The 14,403-nt window shown below is 57.8% G+C and overlaps 1 protein-coding gene across 7 annotated transcripts in view; it reads right to left on the bottom strand.

Annotated features, from left to right (window-relative positions):
* Positions 1 to 14,403, bottom strand: part of PTPRF (protein tyrosine phosphatase receptor type F) — an 85,884-nt gene that overhangs the window by 67,272 nt on the left and 4,209 nt on the right. For all 7 annotated transcript variants that reach the window (XM_081818255.1, XM_081818257.1, XM_081818258.1 and 4 more), the window contains exons 2-3: positions 11,826 to 11,902; positions 5,041 to 5,176 (exon numbers count right to left, since the gene is read on the bottom strand). In XM_081818255.1, coding sequence (XP_081674381.1) covers positions 5,041 to 5,131 — 91 coding nt within the window. In that variant the 5' untranslated portion in view covers positions 5,132 to 5,176; positions 11,826 to 11,902. The remainder of the gene's footprint in view (positions 1 to 5,040; positions 5,177 to 11,825; positions 11,903 to 14,403) is intronic.

The following is a 14,403-nucleotide window of genomic DNA, read 5'->3' as shown; positions in this document are numbered from 1 at the left end:
GGCCTCCCCGCCAAACAAAGAACCAGAAGCTGGGGAGGAGAGCCAGGTCTAGGTCACGAGAAAGCAGCGAGAAGGGAAAAAGCCTGAGTACTGTGTGGAGGCTGGATGGGGGCCCAAGGCCTGGGGCCACCGAGGAGGCAGAGCCCCCTTGGAGCCTGGAGAGGAGTCAGTGTGCCGCCCAGCCCACCCACCTGCCAAACTGGCAGAGCCTCCCCAGCCCCCTGCGCCAGGGGACAGGCCCTTCCCCTGCCTCCAGCCTCAGCCTCAGCTTCGGCTTCCCAAACCCACCCCGACTCCCACCCAGGGTCCCCTCACCCAGCACTGCAGCCAAAGCCCAGCTCGTCCTCGTCCCAAAGCCCTACTGAGCCCTTGCCCCTTTTGTTCACCAGGCCAACTTTTGGGGAGCACAAATCTGACCAGGGCTCTCCCCAGCTACAAACTCGGTGCTGACTCCTCTCTCCCTGCTACCCTCCCCACACGTGCTCCTGCTAACCTCTCTAGGCTCACCCTTCTCGACTCTTTCCAAACGGAGCACCTTCCATGGGCCAAGCACTGTACTTGGCACACAGCTCGGCCCTGGTGGACTTGCCCTGACAGGCCAGGCCGATGGGCGCCTCTTTGCCTTCGTGTGCGCCCTGCCCCTCTCCTGCACCCCACCCCCCGTGGGAGCCTGCCCTGCGTCCGTCCGGCTGCCCTTGGGGTTCCCATTCCAGCACTGATCACAGCTACACTGACTGCTGTCAACACCAGGCACCCTGACCACTCGGCCTGGTGCTGACCCCGAGCTGGTGTTCAGGGAGGGTCTGAAGAACTTCAGAGACCACGTGCCAGGAGGGGCTTTCTGCAACCCCCTGGCCCCCCTTCCTCGCTGCATGGAGGTCGGGGGCCACACAGCTCTTCAGGCAGCGGCTCCCAGAGGTATGCCCTGGGACACTCTCCATGCAAGCGGCCACGGAGCCCATGCACAGTGGGAATGAGTGGCCTCATAAAGGAAACCAGTGGGCTGGCTTGGGGAGAGGGTGGGCACACCTCTGGTGGGGGGGCTGTTCACAGCCAAACTGGGCCACTTTGGAGGCTCCTCCACAGGGAGACGGACTGCTATTTTGTGCCTTCCCTGTGGAGTACATACACACACGTACACACATGCGTACACAGAAGCAGAGAGCAGACACACAGCCCCGAGGCGGTGAGGGACAGCGAGGCAGGGGAGGGAGCTCCTGGAGAGGTGGATTCCCAGGCCCTGAACCGCCTCATGAGCTGGGGACTCATTAACCCTAGCTCCTACGACCACTCTTGGTGCCCTCCAGAGGGGAGTCTGCTCAGAGACACCCCTGGGTTTCCAGGGGACACGCAGGGAGCCCCAGGTCATGGCCTCAATTGGAGGGACCACATACTAAGTGCCAGGTGCTTTGAACATGGGACCTCAGTTAACCTTTCCAGGTAGGAATGATTACCCTCGTTGTGCAATAGGAAAACAGGTCCAGAGAGAGAAAGCAATCTGCTGGAAGCGCCACAGAGGGCAGAGTCTAGGCAGGCCACCAGGTCCTACCCACCCGGTGGCCCTGTCTACCCATAAGGCTGGCAGGGCGGGGGTATGACATGACACACACACACCCTCAGCTACGCAGGCCCCCGCCCCCCACCCCACCCTCACCCCTACCCCTCCAGCTGTGGGGCATCCTGCTCTGGGCTCTTATGATTCCAAGTCACTGGGCCGTAACCAGGGCCCCCGCTAGAACCTGATCACCTGTGTTGCATCCCTGCCTCTGTCCCATGCTGCCTGGGGACAAAAGGTTTTCACTGTAGCTCTCTCATGAGCTCCATGGAGAAGCCCAGGGCCATTAATGTCCCCCCGACCCAATCTCATCCCATTATGCACCACCCCCCATTAGCAAATATCCAGTCACCCTTCAGGGTTCCCTTCTTCCAGGAAGCCTCCCGGCGCCCGAGCCAGGTGCTTAGGTCGCTACCTCTGAGCTGGTGCCGCCCCCCGACAGAGCACACGCTGGAGTAACTCGAACGGCAGGGTCCGAGGGCAGGCCTGTGTGGACACCTGGCACCTGACTCGCCCGTTAGAGCAGCAGAAACCTCTTCCTGCTTGGGACCACCTCCAGCCCCACAAGCCGCTCCCCTTGAGAAACCACGAAGCCCGGGGCTCGGGAACTGCCCAACCCCGTGTGCCTGGGTCTCCACTGGAGCTGACTCGGCATTAACGCTGGGGCCTCTGGGCTAACTCTCGGCAGCTGCTTCTCCACCCTCCTTCCCTCCGCTCCCCTCAGAGGCCAGCGCTCCGCTCCCATTCATTTGTCTCGTTAAGAGGCCTATAGAAACACATTTGTCCGCTCCGCACTTCACTGCTCCGGTCGTCAATTCTCTGGGGCGCCTGCCCTACCTTTTGCAGCAGCTCTGTCCACGTTTGCCCACTCATCCCTGGCTAGAAGTCTCCCAAGCCCAGCCTAAGCCTGGCCACAGTGGAAAGGGTACAGATCCAAAAGTGTATTTAGCAGGTCCTTAAGACCCAGGCCAAGGTCCCCATAGCTCCCAGCCCAGTCCCCTCTCCCATGGCTGTCTGCCTGGGAGCAGAGCCCCACTCACCCTATTTCAGCATCTCCAGCTGATTCCTACCTTCCAGACCCTGGTCTTTGGGTTCTGGGTCTCAAGGGACCAGCATGGAGGTTCTGGGACTCTGCTCCAAGTATTCTTCCACTCTGCCCCCCAAGTGGCACATGACCCAGACTCCTGGAGGAAGTGTATAGGAACTGGTCAGGGAAGAGGATGAGGAAGAGTGTTCCAAGCAGAGGGATCAGAAGGAACAGAGGCCTGGGAAGCGCATGGGCGACAGAGAAGTCAGCATGGCGGGATTACACGGCAGGGGGGCAGAGTGAAGGATGAGGTTGGTAGAGGCTGGAAAATGCAGGGCCTTGAGAAGCACTGAGACCCCTAGGCTTGATTCTGAAGGCAACAGGGGAGGAGAGTGAGAGATTTTATTTTATTTTAAAGATTTTATTTATTTGACAGAGAAAGAGAGAGCATAAGCAGGGGGAGCGGCAGGGAGAGGGAGAAGCAGGCTCCCCGCTGAGCAGGGACCCCGATGTAGGGCTCGATCCCAGGACCCTGGGCTCATGACCTGAGCCAAAGGCAGATGCTCAACCGTCTGAGCCACCCAGACGACCCATGAGGGATTTTAAACTGAGGGGTGACACAGTCAGGCTTTCGTTTTCAACCAGACTTTTACTTTGGAAGAATGGCTTGTGAGGGAACGGAGGCAGGGAAGCCATGGGGAGGCAGTTGCGTGTGAAAGCCCAAACAAGAGCGAGGGTGGCTTGGGTGAAGGCAGCGGAAGGGAAGGTGGATGCATTCCAAAGATGTTTGGAAGGGAGAAACAACAGAAGCTGGCGATGGATTAGATGTGGGGTATGAGACAGGGAGGAGGCCCCGGGTTCTGACTTGGGTGCTGGGGCAGGTGGTGATGCCATTGGCCAGGAGAGAGAACACAGAAAGAGGAACAGGTTTGGGGGTATGAGGGGACGCGTTATGGCATGTTCGGTCTACAGCAGGAGGGGAAGGCAGCTAGTCTCCCAGGATGTGTTGTCTAAAAGTCCAGCTGGGCGCTCCTCCCTCAGCCCTCAAGCTCTTGTCCGAAGGCCATGAGAGTGTCCAGGGTGAGGTCGGGGAGCAAGGACAGGACTTCAGTGTCCAAGGGCTACTGACCACACCTGACTGTTGACAAGCTTTTGCCTCCCTGCCAACGTCAGAGTCACACCCAGTGACTTCGACCCCAACCTGCCTCTGCAGGCTGAAGCTCTCCCCAACAGCCCCAGCCAGGCCTGAAGATCACCCCCACCAGGGCCTGCACCTCAAAGCTTCCACTACCCCCCTCCCTCCGCCCCCAGGAGGAAGGCCCTCCCCTTCCCCTGGCCCTACTAGCCCCACCAGGGCCCCTCCTCAGAGGACAAAGGGCGGGGTGCCCTGGTCCCACCCCTCTCCGGGATCTGGTCCTGAATAATTAATGAGCCATTAGGAGAAAGGGCCTGGGTGGGGCAAGGAGAGAGATCTATGCCCAGATACGTGGAGTGGGGGGTGATGGAAGCCCTGTGGCCCGCTAACCCCCAGGCTGACCCCCACATTGGCCCTTGGCCACCTCTGGGCTCCCGACAGGCTGGGAACAGCCCCTTCCCCCAGGGACCTTGGCTCCGACCTCACCCCTCCCAGTCAGTGTGCAGATTGGCTAAATCGGCCCTGTGCTCCGCCTCCCTCCAGTAACCAAGCAGTGGTAACCATGGTGACGGGGAGGGCTGCGGCCAGTCTTGTAGTGCCAGGCAGGGGGAAGGGCGGCAGGAAAGGGATGAAAGTTCGGAGTTAAGATTTGGGCAGGGGATGATCCCACTTCCCTCCACACACACACACACACACACACACAGCCCAGCTTCCTGCCGGCCAGGTGCAATCTTCCCCCCATTCCCCAGGCTGAGGGGCTGGGGGAAGGAGGATGGTAGGGAAGGGGTGGGGATGGTGGATGGTGGGGAAGGGGAAGGAGGGGCTCAGTGTTCCCACATGTGAACCCCAAGAGTCCGGCCCAGGGAAAGGGCTATGGTGGCTCTGGCTTCCGACCATTCCTTGGACCTGTGGACTCAGCTGGCACCCCATTCACACACCTATATACATTCCTCGTATGCCACCCCCCTATTCCCACTCAATTCTGACATGGCTCACACTGGGTCTTCTGCACAGATCTGCAGTGGCAGACACAGTACACGCCTAAGCACGCCACCCGATGACCACATGAATCCTGGACATGTCTCACCCCCGTTCCATAAAACGGGGTCACACTTAGCCATGCTCCACCTTGCAGTGCCTTAAGGGATTCCACAGGATGCTCCTAGGAAGCATGGGGCTGGAGTACTTCTTGGGGGGGGCGGTTCTCTAATAGTAGGAGGTCTGGGAAGGTGTCTAACAATCCTGCCTCTCATAGTAGCTGCCCATGTCCCCCACCCTAGGATCCTGCTAGGAGGAACGTGCAGCTTGAGGGGTCAGACTTACTGTCACCATGGGCACCTGCCACCAAACCAAGCATCATGAGCGCGGGCACAAGGGGTACCATCGTCTTCCCTGGGGCTGGCTCAGGGGCCATCCAGGGCTCTAGCACCACGGCCAGCCACAGCCCAGGACAATCCACCTGTGATGGAGAGAAGGGCACAGCCAGTTAGCTGGTATCCAGCGATGACCCTATCGCCCACCTGTGCCACCTCCTGGCCCCCACTCACCACCCAGACCCCGGTCATCCTCACTGACCATCCAGAGCCCGGTTCCACAGACACACCGCCCTCCTCGACTTTGGACTGTGCAATGACCAACCGGACCCGCAGAGCCCTGTGGCGACCCAGGCTCCTCACCGATCCCCTCTTCTCGGTGACCCCGAGGATAACCCAATGGTCACACTGTAGGGAGACAGCACAAGAGGCCTTCAGGTCATTCTCTAAACCTGAGTAGCAGGGCAGGGGGCCACTGAGCCCAGAGGATGTACAGGGCTGTTCTGTCCCAGTTTGTGAGTTTCCAACTTGCCTCCGGAAGGGGACAGGAATGGGGAAACAGGGTCAGAAGACACAGAGACACACAGACAAAACAAAACAAGACAGAGACAGGGAGCAGTGAGAAGGTAGCAGACCCATGCAGGCCAGGGACTCTGGAGTCCCTGGGGCATCCCATTGTCTCTTCTCTCCCCAGCAGGGAGGGAGGAGGCAGTGGGCCAGACCCCGCATGCTGAGTACAGGCCCCAGAGCACAGACTTGTTCGCAGCAGACAGAATCCAGGTATCAGAGGCTCGAAGCCAAAGCCACAACCCATCCAGGCTCGCCAGGACGTGCTCTTGACAAGTCAGAGCTGCCCCGCCTGGCCACCCTCAACCTACCCAATTCCCATGGCACCTTCCCACTCCAAAAGGAAACCGCAGGGAGGCCCTGGTGTGGCCAGGAATGGGGGTGCTGGACCCTCAGATTCCACCCACACCTTCTCTGCCCTTGCCCTAGTGGCCTAGTAGCTTCGGGAGCTGCTTGCTCAGAACTGCCTTCCAGACTGAGACCGCCACCTGTGCACAGGGAAGACTGTGTTTGGGATTGGCTGAATGCCTCCCAGGCCTTTGCTCCTCGGGCTCCTCCACCAGGTGTGCCCTCCGCAGTCTGCCAAGCACCTGTATGAAGCTTTCACTACGGATACACTGCTCTCACGCCACAGCCCCGATGCTGGACCCCCCACCCGGGGGGCTTTAGGGGACCCACAACAGTGCCCACCAGCTCTGCTCACACTTCACTCTGAGCAGGTGGCTGGCACACGAGAAGTCCCTCAATAATGCTCTGAAAGCACACCCGGACATAGAGGGGGCAGGGGGTGATGATGAACATACCCTGGGGCCCTGCAGGGGTCCCATGGACTCCGGTGGGAGAGTCTAGGTTAGAGCCAGGTCCCAGCTGGCCCACAGTGGTAGGAGAATTTGCAAGGAAGTGCCAGGGCCGGGGAATGTGAAGGGGCAGGGCTCAAAGATGGCTCTGCTCCTGCCTGGAACTCGATCTCGGGTCTCAACCGGGACAGCCAGAGGTCCTAAGACCGGAGGGCGGTAGGTAAGCAGAGGTGCTAAGACAAAACAGGCAGGACTGTGAAGTGGGGCAGGGGCTGAGCACAAAGGGCAAAGTGCAGATGTCCTTCGTCCCAAGAGCTGGCTACGAGTCTTAGACAGCAGCTGAGAAGCAAAAGCAAGAAAGCTGAAGGGGCACGATGGGCATCCGGCCCCACTGACACCGTGCCTGGGGTTCCACTCAGTGATCACAAAGTTCCAGTGGCTGAGACCCGGAGAGAGGGGGTCCCCACCACGATGCCCGGTACGGCCGGTCTGGGAAGGAGGTCCCCTAGCACTAAGGCCCTGTCTGAGCTTGGGGGGTCGCCACTGCACTGAGGTGAAGCCACAGCACCAACCGTGGAATTAAAGTTCTCAGCAGACATGCAGCGGCGAACTGCCTGGCCAGGCTGCCACGGGGGCACGCCCCCTGACACAATCATCCTGTCGTCCTGGTACAGACACCGTGGGTTTACGGCTCAGTGGTGTGTTGTTGCACCAAAAGACAGGGGAAGAGGGGCCTAGTCCAGCTATTGTACAACAATAGCATATGCACAGAGGTTTCGTTCCCGGGTGCAAGCATTCTGGGTATGCACCCCCTCCCTGGGTAGACACCACGGCCGCATAAGCCACAGGAACACACAGCATGGGGGGCAGATCTCCCCAGTACGAACTAAAGGCGATAAGGCTACAAAGAAGAGAGGTCACGGAGGCACACGTGCTTGGAACTGTGAGCATGGGTTGGAACCCCCCAGGACGATTCTCACGGCGGGCGGCATATCCCTGTAGCGGCCCGCCTACAGTAATCAGAGCACCGTAACTCCCAGGGGGGCACATCCGGGAGGTGTGGCTGTCGGGGGCAGACCCCACCGGAAGTAGAGCTGCCTGACAGATGTTACCGGGCCATAACCTGCCAGTACATTATTGTGAGGGTGTAACCCCCCCGACACAGACATCATGGGGTGTGAGTCCCCAGTACAGCCATCGAGGGGGCCTAACTCCAGAACAGAGGTCCTGTGGTACAGTCTAGAATGAGATTCCGGCCATGGGTGTCAGGAGAACTGGGGCCTCTGGTAACCCCAGCCCCAGTGTGGGAAAGACAAGTGACACTAACCTGGGGACTCCAAGGGCTCCCTATGTCTCTGAGTCTGGGAGACTAGCACACTATTCAGACACAGAAAGCAGGACAAAGGTAGAGAAGTTGAAAGCAAAGACATCCCCTCTCCGAAGAGCTTCTCCCAGAGGTGCATGGACACAGGGACATGGCTACCCAGAGACTGGAGACACAGGGAACGCATGGACACGGACACATTCTTCAGGAAGTACTCCGGCAGGCACACTGCTGTCCAAGCCGGGGCTTCTTGGGTCACTAGCTCCTAGCGAGAGCGAGCTGCTGTCCACCCCAGACTCTGGAAACACAGCCTGCCTCCAGCCCTGGGCCCCCTTCCTCCGAGTCTTGGATCCCTGGGCCTCACCTTGGTCTAGACCTCGGCCCTGTCCCCACCCCGGAGTGCTCAGGGTCACCTGTGGGGAGAAGGTGGGAGAGGAGCAGGGAGGTAGGACTAATGCTAACCTTGCTGGGGTCGCCGAGAACCTTCTGAATCCAGTGCAACAGTGTTAAGAGCTGAGCGTCCACTTCCCCCAGCATGGCTGGGTGAGTCTGCGTTTCTAACAACTGAGATGAGAACAAGGCCTGCACTCTTGACATTAACGAAGGCTTGTCTCTGAAATGCACTGTGGGCCACTGGCTCCACCACGCTGACATACTGGGGCAGGAAAACAATTCCATACCGTACAACGTTATAGGAATATAATTGGATGGGATTTTTCCACATTCAAAACGGTTTTGATATATCCTTTTCCTTTGCTATGTCAGTGTAAAGCTGCCAAATGCCCTTTCTTGGGAAGAACTGTCCTTTATTCTCGAATTGTGTCTTAGTGTTAAAATGTCCTTTCTTGTATGCAATAAGGGTGATAGCAGATGACAGTATTTTCTATAATGTCCTTACTTGGCCAAATAAAAAATTGCCATTCCCATATCTGAACCCCAAGTACTCTTGGAAAGTGTACTGGTTTGTGAAATCCAAGAGCCTGCGAGTCACTGCTCTGAGGAAAAAGGAAGGGCCAGGCACCACACCAAACCACAAGATTCAAATAAGAATGCCCTGGAAATGTATGGAACACAGAGGCCATGTCACCTCCATGCAGCCCAACCTAAGCACCCCTGTCAGCCTCAATGGGTTCCCCCACCCCTGAGAGACCATGTTATGCCAGAGACAGTGGGGGGGGGGATCCCTGGCTGGAGAACAGCTGGGATCATTCTGAGTCCTCTTCATGAATATGCAAACACAGATTGATTTGTTTCCCTTGGGCACGTGTTATTATTCACAAATATTAATTAGTCTCCAAATACCACCTGTTCCTACAGCTCCCCCACCCCCAGACCAGGACCCTGGCTCCCCCGAGGCTGGGGCCCCAAAATGGACATCAACTGGAGGAGGGGCACCCAGGGCCCGCCCCCCAGAGGGGCTGGCCAAGAGGAGAGACCAACACTTGGGCAGGAGGAGCCTGAGGGCAGGGAGGGCAGGGAGAGCCGGGAGCTGCTCACGGTCAAAGCCTCGGGCAGCTAACCGAGCCCTTTTGTCATGTCCTGGACAGTTCACCGCGTGGCACTGCATCAGCAGCCGCGGAGGCGGAAACAGGCCTTGTTACACTTGGGAAGGAAAACCAACATGTTTCCAACTCTCACCAAATCGACCGCGGGATTATGACGGGAATAAATCAGCCTCAGCCTCGACCCCGGCCCCGGGGAAGGAGGCAGCCAGCAGCAGGCAGCTTCCCTCTGCCAGCCAGGTGGCCAGAGTCCGTGAGCACAGCCTGCAACAGCCCGCCCGCCCTCCTACAGCCGGGCCCCCTACCCTCTCACAGCCCTCGGCTTCTTGGGCTCCCCGGGGAATGGAGGGGAAACTTAGGAAGTGCATCCCACAGTTTCTCCAGGGGGCACGAGGTCCAGCAGAGGCTCACCTGGGGGCAGCAGACCAAGGGGACCAGCAGAGGCACCTGCCTACACCTATAGCCCTACCAAGCCACCAGCCCTCCAGCTTCCTTCCTCAGGCAGCGGAGCCTCCCTGGGGTGAATGCTCACCAGCACCTCCAGGCCTCGGCACCTGCTGGCTGATCTCTCTACCGGGAGGAACGCCCTTCTCCTGCCCCCAGCCACCGACTCACCCCTCAGAACTCAGCTCAAGCGACCCTCCCTGGTTTAGTGAAGGCAGCAAGAGGTGGTGTTGACCAGGGGTTCTCAATCTAGAGTGATTCTGTAGCCGCCCCCCAACCCCCATGGGACATCAGGCTACATCTGGAGACATTTTTTATAGTCGAAGCTGGAGGTCAGGCGCAAGTGCTACTGACATCTCGTAGGGAGAAACAAGGGATGCTGCTAGATGGCTTACAGTAATAGGCCAGCCCCCCACAACAAAGCATTAACTGGTCCAAAATGTCAATAGTATTAAGGCTGAGAAAACCTGGTATAGACAGCAAGATCCTTTGCTGATGTAGGCCAGGGCCTACCCCAGAACCCAGTCCCCTATGAGCACCTTGGGCATCCCAGCCTGGCTTAACCCTTGTATCAGCTGTACTTGGGCCTCAGGATCCTAGAGCATCCTCGCCTCCCCGTCGAAGTCAGCCTCACCTCCAGAAGCCAGGCCTTACAGCACATCTCCCACACCCTTTCACACAGGCCATCAGCAAGCGGCCTCTCTACGAGACAGAGAGCTCTGCTCTCAGGCACCTTTCTTGCTGAGAATGGGCTCCCAGGTAGGTCAGACCCAACACCTGAGGACGGAAAAGTGAAGGGACACATGCCTCCCCATCTGACCCTTCCCACCTACGACACAGCCTTCCTGCTGCACAATCTACATGATCCCAATGCCCATCTTGCCACGCATAGGACCGGGCCCCTGGCAGATCCCCAATACATGCTCACTCCCTTTTCCTGTCTAGGCCAGACCCATCTCTCACGACCCTCCTCATCAGCTGACCATGCAGAACTATTCAGGGGGCCCTGCTGGGCCCTGAGCCAAGGGGCAGGGAGATGAATGAGAAAGCCATGGGCTGGGCCTTCCAGGAGCTTACTGAATGATGGCCGAACCAGAGCTCATCCTCCCCAGTACCGCCCCTCCTCCTGGTCCCCATCTTAGTGACAAGCACTACCACTGACCTGGTCTCCCAAGCCAGCCAATCCTCCTCAAATTCTCCTCTTTCTTCACCCCACACACCCCAACTGGTCAGGAAGTTTGGGCCTACACTGCCTCCACTCCAGCCACAGCATGCTAGTGAGACCTCAGGAGCACGGACCTCTTCAGGGGGCTTCCTGCCTCAGGTTGCTCCCTGTCTGCCCTGCACACAAACCAGTGCCCCCACTGGCTTACAAGAACGCCAAGGTGATCATGGCCCTCGGGTGCATTCTGCTGCTTGATTCCACAGCAGACACACAGATAATGTTTCGGGACTCAATGGATGGGCAAGTGGAGAGATGGATGCATGGATGGTGCTTTTCTGCTTAAGAGCCATCATTGTCTCCAGATCACCCTCGGGAAAAAGTCTAGAGTCTTTAGCTGGATATCCAAGGCTCACCATGATCCATCTCCAACCCCAACCCACCTGCTCTGTGCTTCTGGCAGAAAGACGGAAGTGAAAGAGACAAGGAAGGAGGTGCCCAGATCTTGGGAGTGCCTTGCTCTTTCTACCACAACGTACAGTTGATGGGAACAGACTTTTCTCCAGAAACACAGTGAATGGAGAAGCAGACAGATCCAAGTGTAAGTCCCAGAACGTCACCCAGAAGCCTATTTCGCACCTACAGCAGCTGACGAGCTGTGTATCACTCCCCACCCACCTCCATCAAGCATTCTGGCCAGAAACCCAGCCACCATCCTTGACACCTCCCCTCCTCCCTCATGTCCCACATTCAGCCCTTCACCATGTCCTGTCTCCTCCACGTCCCTAAAAGGCACTCACATCCCTTCTCTTTGCCTCCATCACCACCTCCCTGGTCCTTCACCATCGCTCAGCCATGTGCACACTGGACCGGGTCACGCGCCTCGTGGCAACCCTTCCACGGCTCCCCACCAGTCTGCATCACAATCCCAGCTGCTCAGCCTGGCCCACAGGACCCCTCTATGCCCCCGGCCCCTGCCACCTCTTGGGGCATACTCACCAGGTCTCTGCTTGCTCACGTCAGTCACTCTTGGACAACCAGCACTGAGGGCAGGGCATTGGGGTCTCCGCTCCTTCCTGGAGAGAGAGTAAAGCATGAGAAAACACCAAGAATTTCATCACAGCAGAGTAGATATTGACGCAGAAAGACATTCAAAACCTGCTGTTTATGACAAAAAAAAAAGTAGGTTTCGAAACCATTCATGCAGGACATTCCCCATTCAGTAAAAATGCCCATCTCTTTACTCGCTCACTCTCTTTTCAGGACTCCTGAGCATCTACTATGTGCTGGGCTTTTTTCCAGGTACCAGCATAGAGCCATGAGCAACACAGACTGAGGCCCCCACTACCCCTGCAGCTAGCCCTCCTGAGACCCCCCCAGCAGAGCAGAGGCCCTGCCCACCTCTGCAGCCCCACTGGCCCAAGCTCTGGCCTGCCAGCCAACCACAAGAACTTCCTCCTCTGATCTTCACATGTGCCACATTTTGTGCAGTCTCCAGCCTTGTCAGTGCCTGAAACATGCTGCCCACACGCTTCTGCCAAGTATCCCTTAAATCTCAGAGCCAATGGCACTTTCTCAGGGAGGCCTTCCATGGTGACCCAGACTACATGCCTGGACCTTGCCTAGGAGTAGTGATGACAAATGTCATGAATTATATTTTTTTAATTTTTAAGAAGATTTTATTTATTTGTTCGAGAGAGAAACAGAGAAAGAGAACACAAGCAGGGGCAGCGGCAGAGGGAGAGGGAGAAGCAGGCTCCCCGCCGAGCAGGGAGCCTAATGTGGGGCTTGATCCCAGGACCTCAGGATCACGACCTGAGCCGAAGGCAGCCATTTAACCCATGGAGCCAGCCAGGCGCCCCACAAATTACTCTTTTATACAATTACCGAGTCATGACCATAAGCCTGGCGTGTGCCCGGCTCAGTTCTGTAGCTCCAGCATCCAGGAGAGAGCAGGTACATGGTAGGTGCTCCATCAGGACATTAGGATATGCCGAATGAGTGGATGAACACATGAATGAGTTCAAAGAAAACACTGCAGCTTGGAAGAACCACACCAGCATACGCGTAGCCTTCAAAGAAGCTTCAGCAGCAATATTTATTTTTGACTTTCTGCTTCTCTATAATTTTTAAAATGAAGGTGTGCCCCTGGATGCCCCCTCCCCTGGCACACACACAGCCACACAGCCCGGCTCTTCCCTCTAGAAGCGTGGGCACCGTCCTGGGTGGGGGTGGGGGTCAGACATGCCCACACAGTCTCGTCCCCACCTCGCCACAGCTCAGCGACTGGGCGCCACTGGGGCCCACTCAGGGCAGGCTGCACGTCACAGTGGGCTTCTCTTCAGCCTCCCACCCCCACAAACACAGCAATTCCACCGTGGCTCCTCCCAAAACGGACACTCAGGGACGGGGGTCAGGGAGCGCCCTCACCAACTCGAAGCCAGCCTCCTGAACCTGGGAATTGTCCTCCCTTGAGACTGACCACCTTTGCCAGCATGGGGGAATGTCCTCATTGACGGGAGGCTCATCATAACGGACCAAGACGGGCCTCGCCAACCCACCACCATCCCGTGCTGACCCTGCAGCTCACCCTCTCTCTGGCCTCCACTGGCCTCTGCCCCTGCCCGAACCAATAGCCCTGGCCCTCAGGAGGGCTGCAAACCTCCCTCCCCAGGTCCACTGAGTTTCCACAAGGTTCCCTGTGGCCGCTGCTCCCAGCACACAGGCTGCTGGGCGGGTCTGGCCAGACAAACCAGCTTCCACGTCCTAGACTCAAAGGCCGGTTTGTCTGGGGACGCCCGCCGGGGCCTCATGCTGCCAGATATGAGGCTGTTGGCTCCTCCATTGCTCAGGGACCCTGGGGCAGAGGGACAGGGTCTGAGGCGGAGAATGGGGAGGGTCCCTAAGCCAGCTGGCACTAGGAGCATGACCTAAACTGACCAGGAAAGGGGTTAATGTCCCAAATGGCCTGGAGGTGGGTCAGAGAACAGACAAAACTTTGCAATGGGAAAGACCTTAAAGTACACAGAACAGCATGAGGGCAGGATTCTGGAACAGCCAGAATAGTACCTGGCATCACACCAGTCCAGGATCAAACGGGCCCCAAAACAACCTAGACAGGCAATCAGAATCACCCCTCACATTCACCAGCAGCAGCTCCCAGAACCACTCTAGACCCACTCTGGCACAAACCCAGAACAATCAGGACCACCAGATACACCCAGAAGGCCAACTGGAAAGCTACTCGGAAAGGGTCTGACTGATACCGAACCCAAGTCTGGAATCCCTGGTTGGCCCCCAGAAGGGCCTCAGAAATGGTGAGGTTGGCAGCAATGACCAGGATCAGGTAAGAGTCCTTGGCACCCACCCAGGGCTGGCCCCCAGGAGGGCTCTTGGTCATGTGCCACACCTGGAGCCCTGTCTGGCAGCAGGACAAGGAGCAAGTTGAAATCTAGAGGAGCAGAGACACCAGGGCCCCTCCAGAGCAGCTCCCAGGCAGGCCCTATGGCTACGCCAGAACAGTCCCCAGAAGTAGCAGCTAAAACACTGCCGAGGAGCAAAAACCACCGTTCTCTGA

The sequence above is a fragment of the Leptonychotes weddellii genome, chromosome 4, assembly GCF_054177405.1.
Source record: "Leptonychotes weddellii isolate Sample4059 chromosome 4, ASM5417740v2, whole genome shotgun sequence".
NCBI lineage: Eukaryota > Metazoa > Chordata > Mammalia > Carnivora > Phocidae > Leptonychotes > Leptonychotes weddellii.
This window is presented reverse-complemented; position numbering and strand designations above follow the sequence as displayed.